Here is a 27,261-nt window from a genome sequence, read left to right as displayed (position 1 = left end):
ACTATAATGTACTCAAAAGTATATAAAAGTAAAGAGTTTCCCTCTGAAGGTCATTTCTAGCGGCCGTTTCTGTGCAAAGCTAACTGAACTTCACATCACATTAATATAATTCAAAGACTATTAAACTTGGAGGTAGAATCTGTAGGATTTGTCCGAGCTGTTCATAAACGCACCAGAAAGGTATTTAATAGTTGAGTCTCATTCCCAGCACGTCAAATATGATCATTTTGGATTGGTAGAGCGTCCCGAGCAGCAACACACTGAGAGAGTAAAGAGATGGTGGCAAAGAGCTGCAGTGTCTTTGCAGAACAGAGACACTGAGACGCCTTTCCTCACTATTTGAGTCTCCCTCTCTGTCTGTTTCTGTCTTGGTACGTCTGCCATGTGTGATGTGCGCTGATCGACTGACATCAGTCTTGTGATTTTGGGAAGGCGGCGTGCGATGACCAAAAACACAAATCATTAACTCCTCTCAATTGCATTAAAACTAAAGTTACAAGCCTGTCTTGGAAATGTAGAAAGTACAGATGTTTGTGTTGAAATGTAGGGAGTAAAAGTAAAGTACAGATACCTGAAAAGTCTGTTTAGGTGCAGTCACAGATTGATTGATTTGTACTCTGTTACTTCCCACTTGTGCTCATCAGTCATGTTTGTGTGTTTTTAGAACGAGGCAGTTCATCCAAGAGCTCCAGCAGCCACCAGCCCAAAGCTTGCGATGACCCGCCAACGTAAGTGCCTCGTCCTTTTCTCTCTTTTCTCATCAAAAGTTTGTAATTTCCCGGTAACAGAGAACAGTCTACTGGAACACGTATTTATGTTGAGTTAAGAAACCTAAAGAAACCAGACATGCTTCTATGGCCTCAGTAAATGCAGAGCCAGCAAGCCCCGAGCAGCAGCAATTACACTGCCGTAATAAAATCCAGAGATTTAATTTCATCTCTGTGTCTCAGTATGCTGGAAGATGACCTGAAGCTGAGCAGCAGTGAGGACAGTGATGGAGAACAGGACTCTGCCAAGAATGCCTCAAGGAACACATCAGCAAGGTAAAGCAACACAACAGACAGCTGTTATTGTCGTCTGCCAAAATAGGAAACAGAGTTTTTGTTGCGACTGTTTCGGGGGTTGTTGACTTCAACTAAACTCTCGATGCAGTGGTGGTTTTGTAAAGAATTAGATTATATTCAAGGGCCTTTTGTTTCAATATGCTGATCATAAACACGTTTCTGTATTTTATATTTTTGTTCCGTCAGCGGTGGTTTAATCCAACAGCACTACAAACGACATCTTCAGAAATTAAAAGTGAATTGGAGCCTCCGCCAAGGCCCAACAGTCCACTTTAGTCAGTCAAGTAAAACATATTTAAATCCACATCATAAAGACTAGCCACCTTCTTCAAGATCCATGCGCTATTACTTGACAAATTAAAGAAAATATTGAAAATGTTGCGATGTTAAAGAAAGTGAGGGAAAACAGACACGTGGATCTTTCTCTTAATCTGGAGCCGTAGCAGAAGGTAACAGTCTGTTCTGGACTGAGACTCATCCTTCATCCAAATCATGTGGAAATCCGTTCAGTAGTTTTCTTGTTATCCTGCTGGAAAAACCAGCCAACAGCCGGACACAGGAGAAAACACCTCCTTGGTGGAGGGAATCATCACCTTAGTGGCACATTTAAAACATCCTGGACTGAATAAAATTGAAGGCGATTTGTTTGATTGACCATCAAAAAGTCATGTTGCATGTTTTAATCAAACCTTAATGGGGAAATCTCAAGTTTTATAAATGTCAGGACTTTCTGCACCAATAGAGAACCTTAACAACTTTAAAGATATTACTGGGTTCAGTTTTTGTTAGCTGCTGGACCTTATCAGTGCAGTATCAGGGCCTCTGTGCAGAGTTGTGTGGGATCCTGGGGGGAAGCGTCAACCTTTGCACACATGACATCTAAACCTTTCCAAGGCCAACAGTGAGAGTTATCAGTGAAGTACTGCAGCGGGTTGCAAATTCTCAGTTCTGGAAAAACACAGCTGAAAAATGTACAATTACAAATCAAGTTCAGATCAGTTTGAAAAACAAATGAGCTGAATGTAAAGAACGGAAAGTAATCCTGAGCTTTAAACGTGTTGCTGTCTGTTGTCCAGAGAGGCGTGTTACTAACTGTGGAACAGATATATACAAGTCATGATGCATCCTGCATGTTAAACATGTGTATGTTCTGCACTCACTATAATGCTGCCTGACTCTTTTCTTTAACAGCAATAACAGTGAAGGAGCGGAGCAATCGCGGGATGACTCAAGCAGCCACAGCGGCTCAGAGAGCAGCTCGGGCTCAGACAGCGAAAGCGAAAGCAGCACGACTGACAGCGAAGCCAACGAGCACCCGCGACCCGCCTCCCCTGAAGTAATAACAGTACATTTGTTCAAAGATGTACTCAGTGATGATTTATCAAACATTAATGTTCTCAACTCTTAGATCTACCCTTATTTGGGGGCTGGATTAATACAAGATATTGATTGTTTGTTCTGCTCATAATTTTGCCCACAAAGATAATTACTTACATTTCTGTGTCAACTCCTTCTCACCTGCAGCCTGAACAACCTGTGGCCAACAAATGGCAGCTGGACAACTGGTTCAAGAAGGTCAAGAATTTCTCACCAGCCTCTCCGGTGGACAACAGTGTTCCAACAAAATGCAAGAAAGAGGGCAGAGACAACAGCTCAGGGCGAGGCTATGGTAGCCAGGGAGGGGGATCAAAAGACTCAACGGCACCCACCCCAAGCAGGGACCTAAGGGCAGCACAAAAGGGCGCAGAGGGTGGCCGTGGCCGGCAAAAGTCCCCCGCCCAGAGCGAGGGGGGCACAAACCCACGAAGGAGTATGGGTAAAAAACAGCCTAAAAAGTCTGAGAAGCCTCCAGTGGTGGAGGAACCCAAGGGGGGTCTGAGAGTGGAGAGCGAGCCGGCTCCGGAGATCCCTCCTCCTCGGCCCAAAGCTGCTACCAAGGGTTCCCGAAAACCAAGCATTAAAAAAGAGCCGAAATCCTCCCCGAGGCCGACCGCGGCCGCTGTCACCACCACCGCAGATAAACGCAAAGCCAAGGCGCCCACCAAGACTTCCCAGAAGTCTCGGGAGTTTGTTGATACGGACTCATCGTCGTCGGACTCTGAGGGGAATGACAGCATCCCGTCCTCGTCGCAGACGCCCAAGTACACAGAGAGCATCAGGACCCCTGTGTGTGTGTTCTCTCCAATGGAAGAGAAAGAGCTGTTGTCTCCGCTCAGCGACCCCGAGGAGCGTTACCCTGCGAGGCCGCCTCAGCAGCAGGTTTTACTAGTGAAGATAGGTGAGTGGAAACTGACTCTTCTACTCTCGCTTGTGTAGCTGTGGAGTATAAACTCCAGCGTTTTCTTTACTTTGGATCAAATTAAACCCTTCCCTTCCTATTTCCTATAGATCTCAGCTTGCTGTCGAGGATCCCAGGGCGGACCTACAAGGAGCCTGTTGAGATAAAAGTGGAGAGGGACGACTCTCTGGACCGGGACAGCAAAGACTTCAGCAAACAGAGTTCTGAGAAGAGTTCTAGTAAGGCCAAGAGGAAACACAAGGTATGGGACAGATTCCTTTCTGTTTTCTGCTGTTTTGATTTCAGTCCTGTCAAATAGATTTTCCTCACATGTATTTCTTATTTTAAGAATAGTACAAGGAAAGACAAATGGCACCCTCATTACAAAAAAAAACACTTTTTGTAGAGGGTTATGTTTGAATGACGATTTCTTCTGAGCTTTTTTGTTTTTACTGTCATCGCCTTCCAACAGGAGACCAGATCTCTTCCAACTTCCAAACAGATTTTCATTAAAACAAGAAATTGCCTCTGGGCCAAAGAACAATTGATTCATTTTTTGGTAGCGATCCAGAACTGGAACAACCACCATTGGGTGATTGTGCAATTTTTTTAATCATAGCTGTGAAACTACCAGAAAAGAGACGAACAATCTGAAGTGATATCCATTAACTTGGACAACCATTAAGCTTTGGCAGAGGGTTGTACTTTACCGTATAAAGGTTCAAGCGCCCGGTTGCACATTTTTTCCTGTCAAGTTGCGACAGATTCATCTCTGCACACCAATAAAATCATTTGACGTGTCTTTGTTTTAAATTTGTTCTGATGTGTTTATCTTTAGAACGACGAAGAAGGCACTAAGCCAGAAAGCAAGAGATGCAAGCTGGAGGAGAAGTCTCTATCACATCATAAAAACAGCAGTAAAGAGTGAGTATTCTACCTTTTCCTCCCAGTTGTCATTCACAGTTGAACCCTCTGCACAGCGGGAACTCCTGGCACACTCGGTGCGACAGTAGTACTTCTTTTTGTTACAAGCAAAACAAAGCTTGCCAGATGTCTTTATCTCTGTTCTCACAGTTCATAAAATAAACCCTCCCAACTCTAACGAACATCATAAACTGAGAGTGCAAGAGCACAGTCACGTGTTTATTACACTGCAGCCTCTTCAAGCTGCACCTGTTCACCTCTATTCACATCACACTGCTGCGTGTTTTTAAAACAATGTGAATGTTAATATTTAATTGGAGCAGTTTTGTGGCAGGAGTGCACTCTGCATCACAAAATGATAACCCTCAAAGATTAAGTGTTTAAAGAATGATACCGTGTGTTTTATAGACTGAGCTGCAACAATTAACAACTATTTTGATAACTGATCGCTGGTTGAAGTCATTTTACATGTAAAAATGGTAGAAAGTGTATTTTTCAGTCTCTTGCATATGTAGATTTCCCCATTTTGACTGTTTTGTATCATAGACTAAATGTCTTTGGGTTTGGACGTTTCTTGGGACTAAATCAGACATTTAAAGACATCACATTGGAGTTTGAGAAGATGGGATGAACATTTCTGACTATTTTATGGATTAATCTAGATACTAATCGTTAGGTGTAGCCTTAATGTTTTACAATGATTATTCTCACCAGGTCTAAGAGGTCTTTGGAGAAGAAAGAGGAGCCAGTCCCCTCTCCCTCCATGTCAGGCCTCCAGCGGACACCCAAAGCAGAGCATCCGAGTCGGAAGAGGACGGTCAGCCAGTCCTCCACCTCATTGTCCAGCGGGACAGGAAGTGGGAAGGAGGGAAGCCAAAGCACCAAGGGCAACTCCACCTCCAAACACAGAAAAGGAGAGGACAAGGGACGCGGCACACGCGATGGCAAGGTGGGTGTGAGTAACTTAATCGCCAGGGCATTTGGAGTCTGAATACCTGACAGCCTCTGGTGCTGCGACATGCGAGTGCAATCTTTCATCATGTTTGCCAACTGTGCAGCGTTTACCCCGGGGAATTTAGATAACAAAGCAAGCATGAAGAGGGAAACACGGCTCAACAGCAGAGCCAACAAAGACTTATGGATTTTAATATCATGTGTGATTCATTCAGGTGTTTTAAAATTTGGAAAAGGCTTAATTATAAACGAGGGTGTCAAGATTTTACTCTACTATCAGCTCGATGTTTCAGAGATCCTTTATTGATGAGAAGACGGCTCACTTGTAGACGAAAAAGCAGAACGTAACTGAAAACAAAGATCCTTCATTAATTTACTTGATATGATGGTTCACTCTGTTAAAAGGTTTGGTGTCTCAAACCTGTCCAAACTGTATTTCTATTGTATGTTGTTTATTACTGGATCACTGAAGGGTGGTGTGTTTTTATTTGTTTGATCCCAGCCTGCTGAAACACACCCGGATAAAATCAGCATGTTGGATTTGAAGAATCGTGAAACCCCTAAATTATTAACATCATGTTTCCAAGGTTGGGAATATAGTTGAGTTCAAATCAAAAATCTTAAGACTGCTTCCAGACTGTATAAATGCTTGGATTACCTTGAGAGTGCTTGGATTTTACCCTTGAAAAGGGTATCTGTATATGTAATTGTTCCATAGGGGGTATGCTTGTTTTTAATAACGATTCACGTCACTAATGAGTCAAGTATTTATTCCGGTCTGTATATCCATGGACACATTTCTGCCTCCAGTCTCCCTCCGTCTCACCCTCTTCTCTGTTTTATCCTCCACTTCAAACACCAGGCCCCTTTTTTCCTGAAACTTTATTCCCTCTCGCTTGCTGTCTCCGCAGGACAAATCCTCAAAGGGCTGCGATAACCAGCTGGCCGTTCCTCCGCTCTCCACGGACGGCTCCAAGTCTCAGAGATCCAAGCTGGTGTTTGAGGACAGGTAAGAGAAGCTCTTTCCACTGTGGATAACCCCTCAGCAGGGTATGCAGAAAGACCGGCTGTGGGGATCTAGGGTTGCCTTTGATGCATAAAGCTGTAGGAGGCTGGGGAGGTCGTGAATAGACGAGCCTGCATGCAGGAGAGATGACGTAAATTTCCATTTTAAAAGGCGCTCTGCTGGGAGTCTGTGTCCTTTTCATGCGGAGGTGAAGAAACAACAGTGTTGCTTCTCATTTTTGTGTCTTTTGTTTCAGGGTTTGATTTAATAGAAGAATAGGGACGTTAGGAAAGTAAAGTAAATGTAGAAGCTGACATTGTTCTGTAAATGTTTTTAGTGTCTCAGAAAAGTTAATAATTATTAACAATGTTAATAATTGTGTTTCAGGGTCCATTCAGCAGATCACTACTTACAAGAGGCCAAGAAACTCAAACACAATGCAGATGCACTGGTAAGAGCGAGTGGCTGTGGGTATTTGCATGCAGCAACTGACACCAGCATCTAAATTTCATATGCAAAGAAGTTAGATGAGGGTAAAACAACATCCTGGTGGGATTTTGCATGAGACTGATCGTTCTATCGGAACAGCAGTTTCACTTTAGTATCACCGCACTGACTTGGAAATGAACCTTTTAAAGAGTCCAGTCTCTGTGATCTGCAGGTTTCTGAGCATGAAATCCAAACGACAAACGAACATGAGTGCTTTTGTTCACTAAACGAACAACAGGACTGAATGTGTCTGCAGCTCTAGTGTCGGTTATCACATGAGGTTATGAGATACACTGCTGAATGTTATTTCCACTCATAAAGCTTTTCATTTTATTTTGTTGCTGCAAAATGACACCAAAACAGAAAAAACATGAAGTTATGCTCCACTCAGTCCCCGAGTTGGGAAGTTAACTCAGGGAAAGTATTTGCATCGTATCGCTCAGATCATTTCAACAACACACTGACGGTTGTTTCCAGTGTTTGAGTGACCAGGAAGAGCAAAGGAAACAATACAATATCTGACGTTAACGTTTCTGGTAAAAGTTTCAGCATCGTACGACATCGACGTGTTGTCAAACTTTCCTCTTTCCAACTTGACACATTTAGACAAACCAATAACACAAACTGATGCTGAGAACATTTATTTATGTTCACTGTACAAATGTTTTACATTCAAACCATTATAGATGGTTTCAGTTTCTCTATTATGTCCCTGGATTATAATTCATTAAACCCCACTAGAATTCATTAGTCCTCATCTGTTATATTAATCCATTTCAAAGGCCAACACATACAGAATGGAGTTGAAACATATTTTACAATTCCACAATAGCATGGTAAAAGAAAACACTAAATCTTTCTTATATATTCTGTTGATGCTCCTACTTGTGTTATCCCAAATGTTTCCAACAGAGTTCTAACTTAGACCCTCGATGCTAGCAATCAAATCTGTCTAAAAAAATAAAGTACAAGTCATGCAAAGTGAGGAGTCTGTAACTATAACTGTAAAATAAAAAAGTGTATTAAAATAACAATTGCTTCTCTGTGACCGGCCTGAAAAAGCAACCAGATGAACTCATAATCAAAAGATGGATATGGATTATCCAGACGATATTACCATATGTGTGTTATTAACACAATATGAATAGTTCATGTTTTAATATCACAGGTTTTGGGATTATCATGATTTTGTGACCTCACAAGATAAAGGCGCTTTTGATTTGGTCTCCTGTCGCTATAACATCCCTGGGAAACACAGATATGTCTTAAAGTAAAATTATTGAATGAATAACCTCGTCTGTGAACATATCAGACTGAGTCAGATCAGATCAGAGTTTAAGAGTGAACTTTTATGATCCGTCATAAAACTACATCTTGTTTTTGTTATTCCAGCAGCAGCAGAAAATGCTCGCTGTGTTGCTGTTATTTGATGAGAAAAGGTTATATAATCCACACCAGGTCAAACCATGTCGGTTACGTAACCAGGTCACATCAAATTAAACATCATAAGAACAGAATTTAGTTCTCTGTTGCTGTGGCAGTTTGAGAAAGAAATGCAATGTTACACTTGTATGTATTGATTTTAAAATGTTCTGCCATGTTCCCTCTGTTGCAGTTGGACCGGTTTGAGAAGGCGGTTTACTACCTGGACGCGGTCGTGTCGTTTGTTGAATGTGGTAATGCTCTGGAGAAGAGCGCCCAAGAGGCCAAGTCCCCCTTCCCAATGTATGCTGAAACGGTGGAGCTTATCAAGTAAGGAACAGAGTTAAATACCATCACCAGTGTGACAGATCTGCAACGTCAACTCAAGTGATTTCACATATCATAGTGTTGTTGTTCATTTGTCTGAGGCTGAAGTCTCGTCCGTCTGTCTGTCCCCTGCTCCTAATCTGAAGGCTACATTAGCTGCTACTAGCATCACAAACCCAAATCTCTCAAATGAACTGATTCTGCGATGACTTGTAAATGTTTGTTCAGCTCCAAACTAAACTAAATGTGTTGTGTCTGTGTGCTCAGATACACTATGAAGTTAAAAAGCTACATGGCCCCAGATGCTACATCTGCAGACAAGAGGCTAGCTGTGCTTTGGTAAGTATGCTAACTGAGATCTTAGGTGTTGTCCTGCTCTGTAACCAGGATAATGAGTACTTTAAGACGAAGGCTATTTGATTAAGGAATGTATTTACACATATCTCTGGTTTTAGATCAATACTAACACCTTTCTCCTTCCAGCCTACGATGCCAGTCTCTCCTCTACCTGCGGTTATTCAAGCTGAGGAAAGACAGCGCACTGAAATACTCCAAAACACTCACAGAACACTTAAAGGTTTGTTTCCTAGCAGCCTAAAGCTTTTCTGTGAATGCGTAACCTGCATCTCGACTGAGTGCATGATGTTCTTCCTCTTGTTTTCTTTGACAGAATTCACTGAGTAACACCCAGGCTCCCTCTCCTGGAATGGGAAAGTAAGTTTTCTTTTGCTGTTCAGACATTAAATTTGAAATAAGACATATGAGCTTCCTACTCTGCTGATATTAAAAAAGAACAACAGTACACTCGTTGACTTGCTGTACGTTCACCTGTTTTTACATCTTGTTGTGATGAAACATTTGAAGCTTCTGAATCAGACTGGGCAGCACTTACATTACACAACACTGCCATTAATGATTACTTTCAGTAATTTTTTATATGTCATGTGGTCACAGGTGTTTGTTTGACTTCTATACATAACTCATACATTTACCACATCGTTTCTAAACCAGTTAGCAGCACTCTCTCTCTCTCTCTCTCATGACTGAATCTGCTCGTTTCTGTTTCCCCTCGCAGCAAGGCAGCGGGTATGCCCTCTCCGGTGTCGCCCAAGCTGTCACCGGGCACGGCCGGCGGCTACTCATCAGTCAGCAGCAGCAGCAGCGCCAGCTCGTCTGTGACCATCCCTCAGCGGATCCACCAGATGGCTGCCAGCTACGTCCAGGTCACCTCCAACTTCCTGTTCGCCACTGAGGTCTGGGACCAGGCTGAGCAGCTATCCAAGGAGCAGAAGGGTAAACTACTGAAACACTTTAAACATTGTTAGTAAGACAGTTAGTGAGTCACTCCAGCCTTTTACTTTATGCTCTGAACTAATTGCTGAAGCGAGTTGTTACACCTGCATTTAATAGTTTACTTTTGCTTTTTGCTTTTCTTCACTGATTATGAGATTTTTTTGGTCTTTGTTGCTGAGCTGTGTTGCAGCTTATTGCACGGCCACACTTTCACAATTAGACCTTATATTAATGCTAATTCTGAACAAAGTCTGAACATTAAATCGAGACTTTAGTTGCGTGTCCTCACCTTTTGTCACATTTCACTGATATAGCACCCAGTAACCAGTGTAAGCTGCTTCTTTAGCACCAGACTCCCTTTAAAAAATGCTCATTTATGAGTTGTTGCATTATGAAAAACTTAGTGAAGAGCTTTCTGTAATTGACAGACCTAAAGCTGTCTGTTTGTGATCGGATCAAGCTAAATGTGAACAGCCTCTTCGACAATTTGTAGACTGAACAAGTGATTGACTTTGAAAGAAAAGAGAACAGATTAAAAGATAATGAAGATAATTGTAGTTCTGCAAACTGCACAGATACGTTGTCCTTTTGTGGAAGCTCAACTTGATACATTTGTTAAGAGTAACCGGCTTTCAAACTGACATTGTGTGTTTTGTTTCCTCAGACTTCTTCCTGGAGTTGGACAAAGTGATGGGTCCTCTGATCTTCAACACCAGCAGCATGACAGAACTGGTGCGTTACACGCGGCAGGGCCTCCACTGGCTGCGCTTGGACGCAAAGCTTATTCCCTAGCAAGGACTCGCTCCCTGCACGCTGCTCACACACACACACATACACACACACATAAACACACCTCAGCCTCGTGTGTTCAGCAACATGTGCTCAAGGACACAAAAGCATGCTCACACAGACAGACACACACACACACATACATACGATAAAGTACTGTATGCACACACACACACACAGTCCTCCTCCACACGTGATGAACTTCTCAGACATATCTCCAACACTGTGTCCATTTCCTACACCAGCTTGCCAAAAACACTGAGCAATTTAGCATCTCACACCGTGGACGGCATCACACAGGGAGAAGCATCCAAACGGCAGCACAGGAACAAAGAGAGCTCACCGCCACGCTTCATGGATCGGCATTCTTACAAAAATCTTCGAAGGCCATGTTTTTATCTATTCGGCATGGAAGCGTGTTATGAATCTGCTTAAAAATGGGGTTTGGTTTTTAGGCTACTTTGGCTTTTAACTTTTTATTTGACTTTGTTTCACCAAAGTACCTCCCATGAACACCAAAGGTGCTTTAAAATGAAGGTTTCTCTTTATCATTTTTGTGCCTTGTATGTGAGCTCCAGGAAAACAAACAGCCACCCGTCATATCTGAACACTTGGTTTTTGTTTTCTCCTCCTTTTGTTTGCTTTAACTCATTCATCGCATTTGTAAACACTTGGCAGTTGATGGAAGCTGGTGACAGTTGTGTTTTTATGCCAGTCATTTTAGATCAAAGATTGTTGGGCACAAATTACGATATCTTACATGATTTCCTTCAAAGTTTCTTGTCGTTAAAGGTTGATCTCGGAGCGAGCCCACGAGATGTTAAAGCCTGTAGAAGGGCTACTGTGCACAGCAGATTAATACTTCTGACTCACACGTATTTATAAATGTTCTCTTTATCGATCAGTGTAATTTAATTTCCCACAATCATGAACTTCTTGTGGCCCTGCTAGTTGGTCTGGTTAGATGTAAAGAGCATCATGGCCTCCAGAGGGCGCTAGCAGGAGCTTTTAGATGCTCGGCCTTAATAAAAATTGATCATGTCAATGTTCTCTCTAAGAGATTTGCTGTCTTTTAAGCTCCGGAGTACAAATCTCTTCCTGAAATGTTTTTACGCTGGTAGCTACATTGTTCATTGAGAAATGTCCTCGAGGGTGCGTCACTTCCACACAGTGTTATTCATGTTTTGATCCCCTGTGTTTGCTCAGTGTGTATTTTTCTAAGGAACAGCAGGGAGTGTCTTAAGTATTGAAATCATTTCCACGTACACAATGCAGTTACTCACATTAGCAGTTTATAATAAAAACTGGGCCTGAGTGACCACTAAATTGGCACAACTAAAGCTAAATTCATCTTGAAAGGAAGGATGTTTTTTTAGAGTAATTAGCAGTGTTGCATTTATAGAACAAAGAGTTTAAAATCTATGATTTATATATTTCAAAAGTATAACAGCCAATATAGATTTTATTTATATACCAAGCAGTTGTTTTTCTTTTTCATCTCCTGGCCAAGCAGAAGTATAACTTTTCAAATGCATACTTGTAAAACAGGGTTGAACAAGGGTTATAAGATGCAGAGTATTTGTATGTGTAATTGTTCCTATTTAAATTTCAAAATTTTAATCACAGGCGGTAGATAAGAAAGGCATCACAGCGTGGAACAGCAGGCGGGTGAAGGAGAGTGTCGGCTGTCCAGATGTGAACATTTCTGTTGGTTATTTAAAAGGACTGGTTGTCATGGAGGGGAATAAAGGTGGAGGTGGTGTTGAATGAAGACGTTACACACGACACAAGATGTCAGCTGACTGTGTTAATCGTCACTGACATGAAGGATGGCCTCTTTTTGTGTGCATTTCTTTTTTTCTTTTTTTTTTACAGTCCATTTCCGACTAAAACATGCTGGAAATATTAAAGCCTGGCCCAAATAGTATTCATAGAACAAGTATTCTCTGGTTTGTTGTAAAGAGAAATTACCATAAACTTTAAGACCTGTGATCGTCTGTAACTTTATGGTACTTTTTTATAGTTTTTTTCAGAGTCAAACCTCATCTTACACTTTTTGTTTTTCATCTCAAGAGAACCCAAACCTGCAGATTTACTGTTTGGCCCAGGTTTTACCTTTTTTTGTTGTGTTTGGTCTCTTCTTTCCTTCACTGGCTCCCTGGCCTTTATCGTGGGAGGGGATACTGTTATTTCCTCTTGCACTTGAAGAAGAGAAAAGTCAGAGGAGGTATTATTTTAATCTATGCAGGATTTTTACAAAAAATTAAAATATCTGTCTCTGTGGAAAAGATTTAATTTTTTTAGGCTTGGGATTTTGTTCCCCCGCTCCTTTCTTTCCGCCTCAGTGAGAAACCTGTTGAACTCAAGCGTCCGATGCCTTTAGCTTTTTGCAATTTTTGTGTACTGGTTTAGTATATATGTGTAAATAGATCTGTTTTTATAACCAAACACAGATGGCATGAGCCATTTTGTACTTAAAGCTGGAGGCCACTTTTCTCATAGGAATTCCTCTGTGGGTTTTGCCAGCCCAGTTAATGTCTTCATACACTGGTACACTTTGTAAGTACAGGTCCGCGCCTTGTGTTCCCTACACTATCTTGTAGTCAAAATGTACAAAATTTAGCATTAGAATAATTTTTAACAGTTTGCTACTCACACTTATTTATTTTTCTGCCCCTTTGCTTAATATTTTTTTCTATTTTTGCCATTTTAAGGAGTACCATTTTATGAAATAGGAAGCTGTAAATGTGTTGGGGTTGTTCATGATGAGATTTCATTGTAAGTAGTGATTAATATTAATTCTAACTTGAAAGAATCCAGGGTAAGATGAGTTTTTTTGACATTCAGTAGGAAGATGTTAACACTTGCATGTTTCTATTTAAATACAAATGTATAAATTGTAAATATAACATTTCTTTAAGGGTGAATTTCTACTACAGGTTGACATTTTTATTGAAATTAAAAAATGTTGTAAATACATTTTGTGAGATACTTTATGCACATTTTTTTTTTTTTTTTTCCTCTGTGGGCTTTTGTGTTCTTCTTCCAAGTTGTTACGGACGACATCCCGTCTCTCAACACTGTATATCAGATTGATTTCTCAGTCTTTTTTTTCTTACCGTGCTCGTATTCTTTGTCTTCTGCTTCACTGTCTCTCAGTATCATGGTCGCCAAATAATCATTAATGTCTCTAGATCCAAGTGCGAATATTTTGTCTTCTCTGTATTTGATATGGAGGCGTGTACTTTTCATGAAATGTATATTGTTGATCTCATGGGATGGATGAATGGATGGATGGTGTGTACAGTCTGTTGTGTAAAACCGCGTCTGTTTTCGTCCTCATGAGAGAGATGTATTTACTATTCGTCCCTTTTGAACTATTGGTCCAACATGTCTTTTGAAACAGAGGTATTTCTCTACAGGTCAAAACAGTTGTAGCAGTTTATACAGTATGTTGTATAACACCTTTTTTCTAAAAGTCGTCTCTGGAGTGAGACCAGCAGCATACACTATGTACAATAGTCTAAATTGGATTAGTTTTAAGAGAACTGATGATAGAGATGCTATATATGATGGATGCAATATGATTAAAGGTACTCATTGAGTTTGATCTTCAAACTTAGTTTATGTAATTTAAAAGCATTCTTGTGAAGTGAGTATTAATTGTGACTAATGAGAGTCTGTCCTGAATATTCTTTGTATTTTGCCGTATTGAGAATAAAATATATATGGATATGTTTAATGGAGTGTTACTTATTCTTATTTCAGCAGGTTGAATCACGCAGCCAGAAGTTTCCTCAGGTGAGATTAATAAAGCTCACTAGATCATCAGTTACCTCAGAGACCAACTGAGAGCAAAATCAGAACGATGCAAGTCACATAAAACTTTATTTACGAGCGTCTGCTCAGCCTCACCTGTTCTCACAGACACATGAAGAAATCAAACTTTTACATATCGAGACAGAAAACCAGCTAACTTGATGCATGTCAGTTCATGTATGAAACAGCTGTGAATCAACTTGACCCTTAAATAATGTTTCAGGTGATATTAGAACTGGAGATAAATAAGACAAATAAAATGCCTAATCAGGACATCAAATTGGAACTCAGAGATTCCCTTTGGAAAGTAAAGTTTTGTTTCCATTCAGCGTTTCGCAACAACACACACATTGTGTGTCTCTGAGCTGTAGGAGCATCCTGCTGCTGTCGTCAAACAACTGGGTCGAGTTCTGTTTCATCTCTGAAGCTGATGTTCCTCTGGGTGCACAACTGGAACCTAACTAACTCTCCCAGGATGTAAATAAACACTTAATTTCTGCCTTAACTACTTCACTGGTTTGCCATTAATTATCCAATTGAAAACATTTTTCATATTGGTTTATTGCCTAAGAGCCAAATGTCAATTACCACATTTCAGTGTATAAATATGTCATTACATGTAAAAGTTCTGCATTCATAAGTATTAGCTACAAAATAAACTTACTGTATTAAAAGTACAAATGTTTCTCTTTGTGTTCTTTTATTATATACAGTAAACATTACTGGATTAATGTTAGTGATACATTTTAAATCTGGTTTGTTTCTTTATATATTAGCTTCATTTTCAAAGCTGTTAAATAAATGTAATGGAGTAAAAGTACTTTATTCTCTGAGAAATAGAACGATAGTAGAAGTACCATAAAATGAAAATACTCCAGTAAATACTTGCTGCTGTCATCCTGTGAATAAATTGCCACCAAGTGGTCACAAGCTGCTACTGTTGCTGCTGGTTCTCATCAGTTTCAGCCTAATAATCAATATTTCATCACCAATTACACGTTGAACGGAAAGAAATGAGATCTATAAAATATATAAAAGAGTTTAATTGTCTTAATTCTGATATTTTAAAGGCTTCCTGGATTATGACATTTGAGTTAATGAAGCTTTTACGCTGTGGTTATTATAACAAACCAGTGTAATGGATGATTTTAAGTCTAGACTGATGATTTAATGTCACATGGTACAAATAGTTCTTATTCTCTCATCTGAAGACAATTTACAGTCATTTGAGAAAAACAAAACAAAAGTGGATCCAGAATGCATCAGTATTTTTCACCACAGTACCAATCTACAGTCTTAATGTATGAGACTTGTAACATATCTTCACCCTGTCCTAAAAACAATAACCTACTTTAAATGTTAATCTAACGTGTTCCTGAAGGCACCTCTTAAATCAAAAACTGATTGATTATTGAGTAATAACTATTGAAAGTTGGCATTAGTGGTGGCCTGGTAAATGATCATATTCTATTGCTTTATTATAAAATAACCAGAGTGTCGCCTCAGTTGTTTGTCACTTCCAATAAGAAACAGGCGGTTAATCTTTCTGTGCATGAAACAAAGGTATTCAAAGTAGTTTATATAGCTTTGCATTGCAGAGCCTCTTAGAAATGATTAGCTCCCTTCAATCCACATTGTGCTGCCCTCAGAACATTAACTCTTCTGTAGCCTCAAGGGTTTTTTCTCATGGCCACTTTGTCTTTTCACATTTTATTTTGCTTTATTTAGATTCTTTTTTTTAAATAGTTATCATATTCAGATTAACATGTTACTTTAACAGTGTTAATGTTCACTTTGTTAAACTTTTCAGTAACAATAATTCCATTTCTCTGTCAGTGAATTCAGTAAAGTAGTAAAAGTGTCAGTTTAATTTCAGTTTGCTCCAAAATCATCAAAACAAAACAGAGAAAATCCCGTTTTCACTCTTCCGCCATTAACACGGACTGACCAATGAGGTGTCGTGTATTCCCACAACCCCCGCCTCCCGCTGCTTCTGATTGGTCTACGCGGTGTTCCATTACCTATCATCCGCTTCTCTCCCTCTCTCCAGGGAACAAGGTAAGCTAACGGCGGAGAGGAGGGAAACGGAAAGCTCATTACCGCGGGAGGGAGCCGCGTCAGCAGACTGCCAGAAAGTGAATCTTGTCCTGTAAAGTTTATATAATTATACCTGATACTGTTTGGAGACGTTGAAACACAACCGAGAGGAGCGAAAGTGCCACAAGTTGAGGAGCGCGAAGTGACCGGGAAGCAGCAGGTACGTGAAGGCGGCGTCGGTAACAGCAGCAGGTGCAGCTTCAGTATCGCTGCGGCGGCTCGGTTTCGGTTGTCAACTGTCATCCTTTACAAAACAATATCTTCTAACAGAAGAACTTTGAGTTTAAGTAAGCTTAAAGATTTTGTGTTTTTGAGTTTGTGAACCTCTTTTAAAGTTCTAACTCGTGTCAGGTAAATTAAACGCCGTCCTTTAATAAGCTAGGAGGAACGTTAGCTAGCGCTCATCGTGTGTGTGAACGCAGCACGACACCTGTTGAATGTGCTGCTGAATCTTCGAGAATATTAAGTTCATTTATCGTAAAGTGATTGTTTGTTTTTACTCTTAAATATGAGTCATATAGTTAAATATGTGTCACCTGGGCTCCGAGGAAAACAGCTGACAGTTGAATTAATGATGAAAATGATGATTAATGGACAAACAGCAGCTCAAACTACTATTATCATCATTTACTTCACAAAACGAAACTCTGTGCTGTACATTACTGAGGCAACACTGGAAGAAACACCACTTCAGAACCAGGATGAATACAAGGTGACATTTACCTGGAATAAGATGAAGTCCATATATATGCCACTGACATTTTACCTGTTAGATTATAGTGTCTTTTTATTAAAGGCTGCTGTGTAGTTTTGGAGAGGAAATTCAATCTCAGAATTTTAATATTTATAATATTAATGAGTTCATAATACAAACTTAGAAATATTGATCTTATCCATAACTGAATAAACAAGCTGCTCTCAGAGGAAACTACACAGTGCACCTTTTTAAAGTACATATTTTGACTAGAAATAAAACAAATAAACTCTGTAAGTTTTGAGTTTTCACAGTAGATGTCTGCTGTTTGCCAGTTTTGTGAGAACAACACACTATTGTCCTTCACTAACCTTATCTCCTTGCCTCAAATTGATACCTGGCCCTGAATTATGCACAGGACGGCCTTTCTACCTAATGACTGGACTATGTTTTATTTAAAGTGGGAACAAAAGGCGCCACGGCCGTGGCCGGGCTGCTCTGGGATGAAACCAGACACTGGTGTTTTGTGCTGTGGTTGAAACTGAAGCACTCATGCGGTGCGTTGGTCGGATGGTGGGAGCAGGAGGAGCAGGAGGTGCACACTGGGCTCTCTGTGCGCTGACGCTCGACCCTGCTCAGGCCGCTGACCCGGCCCGACTCCGATGCACCCACAGAGTCTGACCTGGAGTCTGCAGAGAGACCCTCGCCGAGATGTTAGCACAGAGTAGTCGTGCATGGAGGTGTAATTCTTAAAGACGAGACACAAACAACTGTTGATCCAAAGCTCATCCGTTGTTGCACTGCTTGTGTTTTCATGCACCAGTGGATGTTTGGACCTGACGTGCACGGTGCCTGATGACTTGACATAAAGCCAAAGCAATGTGGGAAGCAATAACCATTTTGTGAACTGCTGCATGCAGGTGGTTTTTTGTATGATAGCTTGAGTCGCTGGTGGCAGGAAGATTAAAGAAGAAAGGAAATGGGGAACAAAAGATGGAGGAAATAGAAGGGCTGGGCTGTAAAGTAAGAGAAGGGTCACAAAGCCACAGGCCATGATGGTAAATTTACCCGAGGTGTTGAAACATGATCTCTTTCTCTGTCGTTTGCTGTCTCTCTTTTAAACGTAACAAGAAATATGTGCATTTTATTGATGAACAAAATAGTATAGATGTATAAAGTCTGACTCACAATAGCAGAGGTCAGGGGTTCGGGATGTGCGGTGCCGTTGTTTGACCTGTTGGAGCTGCTGGTTTGTTTCTAACTGTGGAAAGTTACTCTCAGTGTTCGGCTGTGTGGGTTTGGATGGATGTTTACATTCTTTCTGTGACCTTTAACACGGCCCACCACTGAAAGGAGCCACTAACTGGTTTGACTACGGTGGTTTCGTAGGTTACAAGTTCAGACACATTTTGCAGCAACAAGGATTCTCATAATTAATAATTACTAACCCGGTAAACATTTGGTTTTTAAACAGTGCTGAAAAATAATCCAAATTAAATGATGAGTTCTTCCTAATGACCATACCATGATATGTTGTGTTTATGATGTTTAGGATGTTTAAACACAAGTTAAAATGTTTTTGTGTACTAGTCTTTATGCAACATTAACATTCAGAAAACAGTCTAAATCGAGCACAATTTAATCTGTAAGGTTAAAATAGTTTCCAAAACAATATTCTGTATAAAAGCCAATAATCCCATTCTTCAGTGACCAAATCTTATTTTAAATGCTGCTGAAATGTGTGGCCTCATCCCATCCTAACAACAACAACTCATTAAATAAAAGTTGACAAATGATATTTACAGAAAACCATTTTACAACATCACAAAATCAACAGACACATCAGTTAATCAGCACTGTTGACATTAGTAAGAGATGCTCGTTTTTAATAAAACATTTGACAAAGAAGCCATGAAATTTAAGTCCAAAATGTCAATTTATAATTAAAATGTGAATATGAATGTTTAACCTTTAATCATCTGTACACACAGCTGATACTGACTGATGAGTTCAGGTTATAACAATCTAATGAAATGTAGAGAAAACTACATAACGTTACGTAACGCTGCTGTTATTAAATCATCACTCTGCGCGGTGTCAGTTTGAGGTCATTAAGTTGTCAGAGTGACATAATTCACAGGCATGTAGCAGGAAGGTGTCAGAGTTATAAATCAGTTAACACGTTGTTAGTTTAGTTGTACCTGTATTGTTTACCTCGTCCTGTAATGGAAGTGTGATCTTTCACTTTTTTCCAGTGAGCCTGCATGATGTCAGACTTTTACTGGCATTGTTCGTTCCAGGAAATTAAAAGCTTTAAGGAAATAGCTGACTTGTTGAATCACTCGTCCTAATTGATGGGGGTTCAGTGGTGTGTTTGAACAGTGAAATGATTGACTCAGTCTGGCTTTGATCAGGTGCAGGAGAGGACTTACACTGATATTATGTGTTGTCAATTATGTATTCGTACCAGCAAGTTTTGATTCGAAGATGGAATGGAAGATTTAATTAACAGGAAGCGATAACAAGGAGTAACAAAGATCCATTTTAGCCCTAGAGGATGAGATTGCACTCATGAGGTTGAGTGACAAAGTAAAAACTTCTTGGCCGACCAAAGTCCAACAGACCTCTAATTATCAAGGGTTTAATGGGTAATAAAGTCAGAGTGTTCAGGGTGGCGTATTGGAGATAAAGTCAGGACACTGTGTCACGAAGAAACACCTGCGGGAACTTTAGCACATCATGGTGATATAACATTATAATCCAGCTGTAGTTAGCATGGAGGCTAGTTAGCCCGAAGCTGTAGCAGTCTTTTTTGTGAAGTCATCGTGATGTCATCCTCTGACCTCGAAAGCGCTGATAAGATGTCGGATGCTGTTTTTAAAGTGCATGACTGTAACACGCAGGTATTCAGGTGGGTCGTATGACATCATTGCAGGAATAGGGAGGAAGCTTTCTTTAACTGTGATGAGACGATCAGAATTAATGATTTGAGTCTCTTGAATAAGAAGACAGAGCAGGAAGAGTGCTGCCTGCTTAAGATGACATATTCAAGTGAAAATTTCCCCCTCAGGTTAATAAGTAATATGAAAGAGTGACAGAATATGAGGTTATTGTCACTAGCAGGGTGGCTGCGAATGGAAACGTCAGAGTAAAAGCAGACATAAGTCAATATTACTTTAACGTTGCATCATCATGGTGAAACTTGAGCTAATCAATGAGTTGTGTGTGTGTTCTGTCACAGGCAGAAACCTGTGAAGGTGTTTTATTGTAGTCACAGATGTGAAGGTGATGTGAGGCTGAGTTAAGAACCTTTATGTCCAAAATCACAGTGAAGACTTTGTTAAAAAGTATGAATCGACTGACTGTATTTTTCAAGGTTGATACCTGTCATTATTCGTCTAACAGGGACCTTGATTCCTGATAACTGAAACGATATACATTTGAGTTTCCATTTTCTACCATTTTATACCTCTTCTTCCTCTCCAATCTGATATGTTTAGTTCTTTAATTCAATTCTGTCAGTAATTGGCCTAAAAAGGAAAAACATCTTCCTGGTTCAGTGAATCTTTGTGTGGATATATTTCTCGTCTTGTCCTTCACTTTGGGCAACACCTGCATGTAACAGGTGGGATCTGTGTGCACACTTCACCTCCTCTGACTGACATTCCAGACGTGGCGGGGTCCTCCTCAGAGGGGCTGCCAAGACAGGAGGCACATGGGTTGATTTCAAAACGCTCTGTGTTTGTGAAACATTGGCAAAACTCTCTCCAGCTCCATCCATCACACGTTCACAGCCTCCCTTCTCTCCCTCCTCACCTTTTGTCTAGTTTCTTCTCTTCAGTTTTTACCTTGGAGTTCCTTTGTGCTTTTGGGGGGCTTTTTGTTTTTTACCTGGGTTTGACCACTCACTGGTCTGCCGTCGTGAGTTATTGTCAGATCCTCCTTCTTTTGTCAGAGTAACAGAGTCCTCTTCAGGTTCTATAGAGATCATGGATGAAAAGGAGACAAATGGCTGACGGAGGTTATCGCTGGCGGATGGGAGACCCCCTGAGGGATGGCTGGAAAGTGTGTATGGTTATGTGTGTCTGTCTGCCTACTCTGGTTATCTGACAGGACCACACCTATACTATTGTACGGCGCTATAGGACCCTCACTGGGATGTGGCAGTGTCATATGTCATGTAGGTATGTGTGTGTGTGTCTGAGTCACCTATATTACTATGTCCTCATCCTTTTCCTGATTCTGGGGAGAAATGTAGACGGGCTGAAAATATATTTGTTGCAGCAATGTACAAACCACAGATTTTAATATCTTTGTGTGGTCTGTTTAGCTTTAAGCGCAAAAACCACTCGGGTTTGGAAAAGATCATTTTCAGCTCCCCTGCTTCTGTCGCCACAAACACAGATATAAAACATCCGGCTTGTTGTTAAAAAATACCTGTTTTTTGGCTGGAAACTGGTCTGATATCTTATCAAAAAGAGCCACTCACACAGCTGGAGAAGGTCCCCAACATCCCATGATTCTGTGCTCACAGGTTGAAGGTTGGTTCTGATGAGAAAGTAGTATTAGCGTTATCTGAATGCAGTATAACTCAAATGGCAGTACAACGCGTCTGAAATGTTCCAATTAAGCTAATCGGTGGTTCGTAGAAACTTCCAACATTTTGGAGGCTGAGAAAAACTCTTTTAATGCAGCCAAACATTTAAAACTTACATAATTAAAGGTGTTCTTTGGAGTTTACTTTAAAACATACAAAAGTTATGTAACCTTCAGTGTTACCGTACTGTAACTTTTATCCTTGCAGCAGGCTACGAGAAGTACTTCTATTCTCTCATAGAACATTTGCAAAGTATTTTGAAACCTGCATTGTTCACAAACTCATCTGTCAGGATTCTGCAACTCAGATGTGAGCAACAAATATAAAGCCACTTATGGAAAGTCCAATCGGAAATGACTAAATTTAATCCAAATCCAAGCTTCACCGCTTGGCTGAAATACAACAACATCTCAGATTTTCAGGTTTCAGGATGCGGATGTTAAGATAATTTGGCGTATATAGAGAAGGACTCAGACTTTCTCTGAAGCTGCTCCTGTTTCACTATGTGGACTGTTCTGCAGCCCTTCATCCTTTGTGTGTTTGAGAGGGAAATAAAGACGGTCAGACTATAGGGTGTGTGTGTACTGTACCTCCATAATACACCGTGCTAACAGGTCTGCTGGAGGGCCGTCTCAGGTTTCATAGCCCCTGATGAAAAGGTGTGGGTGAGGGGCTGTCACTGAGACCTGAGCCGACCACGGATGCAGTAACATGGCTGTGATATTGACTAATAAAAAGAGGCATTTACAGCTGTCGGACATGTTGGGAAGTCGATGTGTGTGTGTGTGTGTGTGTGTGTGGTGTGTGTCAGAGCTTGTGACTTGGATATAACAGGACAGACTTTAAGTCAAAGTTACTTAAATGAAAGTTTAATAAAAAGCAGCGAGTCTGAAATGAAATGATTAGTCAGTGATCACGGCTACTTTGATCATTTATTTATCATTTCAATGATTTTCAAGCAAAAATAGTGCAAAACATCAAACATGATCATCACGGTCAAGTTCCAGATGAGATGAGTTCTTGTTTTTCTTTGTTTGATATCATTGTGAACTGAATATCTTTTGGTTCTGAACTAGTTCTTGGTTCTTTCCCTAGGTCTCTATGAAGTTGTGATTTTTCTTATGAGCCAGAAATCAGCAAGAAAAATGTGACTCGAATGTACAAACATTTATCCAAGACATACAGTTATTAATATTAGGTGAGTGAGTTGAATGCAGTGGTATGTTTTCCATTCTAACAAGCTTACAAAGAGCAGCGCTGCCCCACGTCGTCATGCCACTGCTTCCTCTGGCAGCAGCATATCAGGCTACAGCACTGTGTTTCTGTTGGGTTACAAAGTCCAGAGTGTTTTGCACTGTTTTCTGGTGAAGTTTAATCTCTGTGTGATTTATTTTACTGCCTCACCACCCCTCCTCCCCTGATCTCCCTCTCCTCCCCTGCTCGGAGGTAGGAAACCTGCGCTGCCAGCAGTAAAAAGGAGCCTATTGTGATTAGCTCCCCCAAAATTAACCACGGGGGCAGACTCTGTGCTGCGAAACACAATGGAGATTAGAATCCACTTGACTCCTGACTGCGGTGATCAGTACTATTAGGTGACTGTATATGTTTCAAAAGCAAGACGATTTAAATTTAACACCGAGCATTTGGTCCCTGCAGAGGCGTGGATGTCCCGGTCTGTAGCCTGACTGTAATTATCAGCACATTACACTCGTCTGTCCTCACTTCAGATACACTGAGGTGGTAACGGTGCTGCGAGCTAACAAAGACCTACTGCACGGTGGATAAAACAATAATTTTCTTTTTCATTGTTACGTTATTTTCATAATATAGCTTTCTGCAGCATAAAGCAAACTTCTCAGAGAAAAAGTGCTCAGCCAGGATTACTTACTGAGACTCATGAGCCTGTTGAAGGAAATATGAGTTATTGTGTTCATCATCTGCTTCATAACCGCATGAAGAATGACACAACTAGCTAAATGATAAATCCACTTGGAGCAGGAGTTATAGGAGCTTTAATACCATAAAGATGTCATTTTCTTTTAGCTGTGCCACGGTGTGATGTTGAACTGCAGCAGAACGAGCCTGCACAGTATGTGGACATGGAAAAACCATCGAGGAACAGGTCGAAAGCTGAGATCTTTACACTATAAAATTTAAAACTGCAGTTTGTTTTTTCTGGCGCTCAAACCTGTCCATGAAATCTGATTTATTCCAGGTTCATTTTACAGAAAAACTCCCCTCATGTAGACGTGATGTGGAGACTGAGAGGGCGAGAAACAGGAGAGAGGAACTAGTTACTCAGACTCTGCTTTTTTTTTTTATGGAGCTCTAATTCACACTTTTTATATGAGGGGTAACACAAAGTCTGTGTTTAAATACATGTTGATTTACAATAACATCTGTTCATCCTGAGTCATTTAGATCCTGTTGTTAGTTCTGCTCTTATCTTCTGGATAAAGTTTTGAGATTCTTGTTTTTCTGTGCGAGGACGTACGAGGCCAAGGACGAAGTCTGCCCTAAAACTTGGAATGACTCAATGTTTTTAACTAAATTCAAGCATAAACTGAGATTGGTGCAACAAAGTCTACTTCAGTGAGGGTCTGTGGACATGAATTTAAAAGCTCAGGCTATCAGAATCAGCAGGTTTGGTTCTTCAGAGATGTGAGACATCTGTTATTGTGTGCTGTGGTGTTCTGTAAAATGTTTTCTGTGGTCTGATAAATTAACATTTTTTAGGTGCTTAAATCAGCATCTGTTTGTCAGGTCAATGTCTCCATCGTCAACATGAACTAAAGAACTTGTTTAGACTCAAAGTCGGACTCAGTGAGTTGCCATGCCCTAGTTTTTGTGTGCTCCAGTTGTTTTGTGTGCTTTACACTGTTGTCTTACAGTAAATTCATTCGGGGAATGTCAATATTTCTCTCATGTGTTTCATTTAGACTGTAAAATTAAAAAAAGTTGAAAAGACATTCGCAAATGCTGAAACTCAGCTTTCTCTACAAGGAAAGTGTCAGGACTGCCCGTCACATTCTTTAACTTTTGTCTGTTTCTGAGGAATTAGTGGGAAACAAAAGTGTAAATGGAGGAGAAAGAGATTTGATCTCGAGGCTGTCGAGGCCAATAAATTGGTGTATTTTGAAGGATGGTAACGTGAGGCATGTAAGGACACCTGTTACCCACATCTGCTTAATTATGGATCATCACTTCCACTTGGATTACTCTCCTCGCTCTATGAGGGTGTTATGCGGGGGACTGTTGTTTGATACCAGCAGATCTCTTTGAGCGAGTTCAGTCTCCTCAACTAGATCAGAAATCTGCTTTCTCTCGGCTCAGATCTGTCAGTGACCTCAGCAGCGGCCATGTTGGGGTCAGCAGGAGAAGTGAATGTTAACCGTCCGCCCTCACACAGTCTCTCCGTCTGCCTGCCAGCTTCTTTTGCAATTCAAATCTCTGCTGCAGCGCTGAGCGAATGTGTCCCTGTTGTCCTGCTGCTGCCGCTCTACAGGCCAGCGTATCGTGTATCTTTCCCGTCCTTTTCATGCCTCTTAAAGCATCCTGGCAGGTATAAAAGGAGAGATTACAGGCATGTCTGTTCACTTTCATCACGCCATATTAGATAGTGGACAGTGATCCAGTTTCTCACACCTTTTTCCTTTTTATCCTCACATTTCTCTTTGTTTTCTTCAGTTCCACCTTCCTCAGCTGACATGATGTCACCGACAAACCCATGTAACAGGAACGACTCCTGCTCTCAGTGAACTTCCTCCTCTGACGTCAGGGGATCTGTGCTAAATGATGCGCTATCCTGCTGTTTATCCATTCCAAGTGACCACAAGGATTCACGCATGACTGAAACTCGCTCTTATTATTGGTTTGACATGTTGTGCATCTACGAGTGTGTGTTGATCACATTTTAATCAGTCGAGCAGTGCAGGTTTGAATTGGTGAACCATTAGATCCATCCTGCGTCATCTGAGCAAAACTCTGAGCAGTGAAAGGAACTGAAACACTGCAGAGAGCGTGCAGGATCCTTCACTGAATGATAGTTTGGTCAGGTGTGCTGTTGCTATGTATGATGTCTGAATCTAAGTGTATGCGGCTGGATACTGTTGGAGACTGGAATGTGGGTTTTTTCCTTGCCCCTGTTTAGCTTCTTGTCCATTTGGTGGTCTGAAAATGTCCATTCATTGGGAGTAATTGCTTTATATTAGATGGCTCTTGGGAGCAATAAGGCCAGACGAGGAATGCAGTTGTCTTGGAGCTCAGCAGGTCAGTTAGTTCTGTAACGTGCCTTTAGCCTCTGCAGGAGGGCGGACGATTACAGGAGAGGGAAACACCCAGCTCTAATTGTGCTGGCAGAGTGTCTGTCAGTGTAAAGACTTCAGATTTATGAGGCTGCAGATTGACGGGAGTAAAGTCTTCTGTGTTTCCCATTGACGATGTTGCTGTGAAATATGAATATAACCCAAAGCTGCATCCTAACTTCCACCTGTTGGAGGGAAATGGGTGAAAATGTCTCAAGGAGCCCTCGATTTAACTAAATGTTCTCTGTCACTTTGCCTTTACTAATCACTCATTGGAAATTCAGGCATTCATAATTGGTGTGAAGGAATCTCTCTGGTACAAACGCCCTTGGCACCAAAGGCTGCCAAACTGGTGACGGCAGTTCGAGTTTGCTTTTAGGCATTCGTATGTGTGGAACTACTTTTTATTGTAAGCGTGACAGTGGTGGGAATTTTTAGGGAGAACTGGAGACAACTTCAGCCGTGTTTGTGGCGACATAACTGGTGTTATCAAGGAGATCTGAGGACATTTCCAGCCGTCACTGCTGTGACCGAAACAGGTATTTTAATCAAAGCAGTTATGTGTTTTCATGATAATCAAGTGTTTTTTGTGCCTAAACCTAACCAGAGTAGAATCGCATCGTTGTGTCAGGAGAGAAACTGAAAACTGAACAAAAGTAAAGTTGATGGAGCAGCAATGATGAGTTGATCTGAGGATGTTTATGATGTTTCCCTGCCACGACAAACCTGATTCAAATGATCAGCTCTTTATCAAGTTATCATGCTGAAGCCTGATTACAAACAATTTGTTTGAATCGAGTGTGTTGAGACAATTAAACATCTAAAACATGCAGGACAGGCCCCCAAGGACCAGGAAGTCTTCAGGTTCCAGGCCCTCAAATGTGAATATTTTCAGATTTTCTTTCTCCTGTTTGATAGCAGACTGAATATCTTTGGTGTCATGATGTCACTTTGGACTCCAGAAAACAGTCGACAGATAAATTGATCCTGAAAATAATCATTCATTATAAAAAACATTCCTTTTTGTCACCAGTTTGTCACCTTGTGGCTTTATTGAATGTCACCCACAGGTGTATATTTCTGTGATTTTCCAGTATGCACAGTTCTACCAGGAAGTGTCCTGCAGACTGTCTTCTTATCAGGTACAGTACACTCACCTGCTCTGACGTCTGCACGGAGCAGCAGATAACTGCTGAGATCACTG

At 40.8% G+C, this 27,261-nt stretch overlaps 2 protein-coding genes across 6 annotated transcripts in view; both read left to right on the top strand.

Annotated features, from left to right (window-relative positions):
* The window catches only part of aff4 (AF4/FMR2 family, member 4), a 36,458-nt gene extending 22,170 nt beyond the window's left edge, over window positions 1-14,288 (top strand). For all 4 annotated transcript variants that reach the window (XM_030437848.1, XM_030437847.1, XM_030437845.1 and 1 more), the window contains 15 exons: window positions 665-728; window positions 951-1,043; window positions 2,256-2,400; window positions 2,589-3,342; window positions 3,453-3,604; window positions 4,181-4,266; window positions 4,981-5,215; window positions 6,132-6,229; window positions 6,614-6,677; window positions 8,331-8,467; window positions 8,732-8,803; window positions 8,948-9,041; window positions 9,135-9,178; window positions 9,540-9,757; window positions 10,422-14,288. In XM_030437848.1, coding sequence (XP_030293708.1) covers window positions 665-728; window positions 951-1,043; window positions 2,256-2,400; window positions 2,589-3,342; window positions 3,453-3,604; window positions 4,181-4,266; window positions 4,981-5,215; window positions 6,132-6,229; window positions 6,614-6,677; window positions 8,331-8,467; window positions 8,732-8,803; window positions 8,948-9,041; window positions 9,135-9,178; window positions 9,540-9,757; window positions 10,422-10,549 — 2,384 coding nt within the window. In that variant the 3' untranslated portion in view covers window positions 10,550-14,288. The remainder of the gene's footprint in view (window positions 1-664; window positions 729-950; window positions 1,044-2,255; window positions 2,401-2,588; window positions 3,343-3,452; window positions 3,605-4,180; window positions 4,267-4,980; window positions 5,216-6,131; window positions 6,230-6,613; window positions 6,678-8,330; window positions 8,468-8,731; window positions 8,804-8,947; window positions 9,042-9,134; window positions 9,179-9,539; window positions 9,758-10,421) is intronic.
* Window positions 14,289-16,401: 2,113 nt separating this feature from the next.
* Window positions 16,402-27,261, top strand: part of shroom1 (shroom family member 1) — a 33,445-nt gene continuing 22,585 nt past the window's right edge. For both annotated transcript variants that reach the window (XM_030438341.1, XM_030438342.1), the window contains exon 1: window positions 16,402-16,622. The gene's annotated coding sequence lies outside the window, so the exon portion shown is untranslated. The remainder of the gene's footprint in view (window positions 16,623-27,261) is intronic.

This window comes from Sparus aurata, chromosome 13 (assembly GCF_900880675.1).
Source record: "Sparus aurata chromosome 13, fSpaAur1.1, whole genome shotgun sequence".
NCBI classification, from domain to species: domain Eukaryota; kingdom Metazoa; phylum Chordata; class Actinopteri; order Spariformes; family Sparidae; genus Sparus; species Sparus aurata.
The sequence above is the reverse complement of the archived record's forward strand: the minus strand, read 5'-3'. Positions and strand labels throughout refer to the sequence as shown.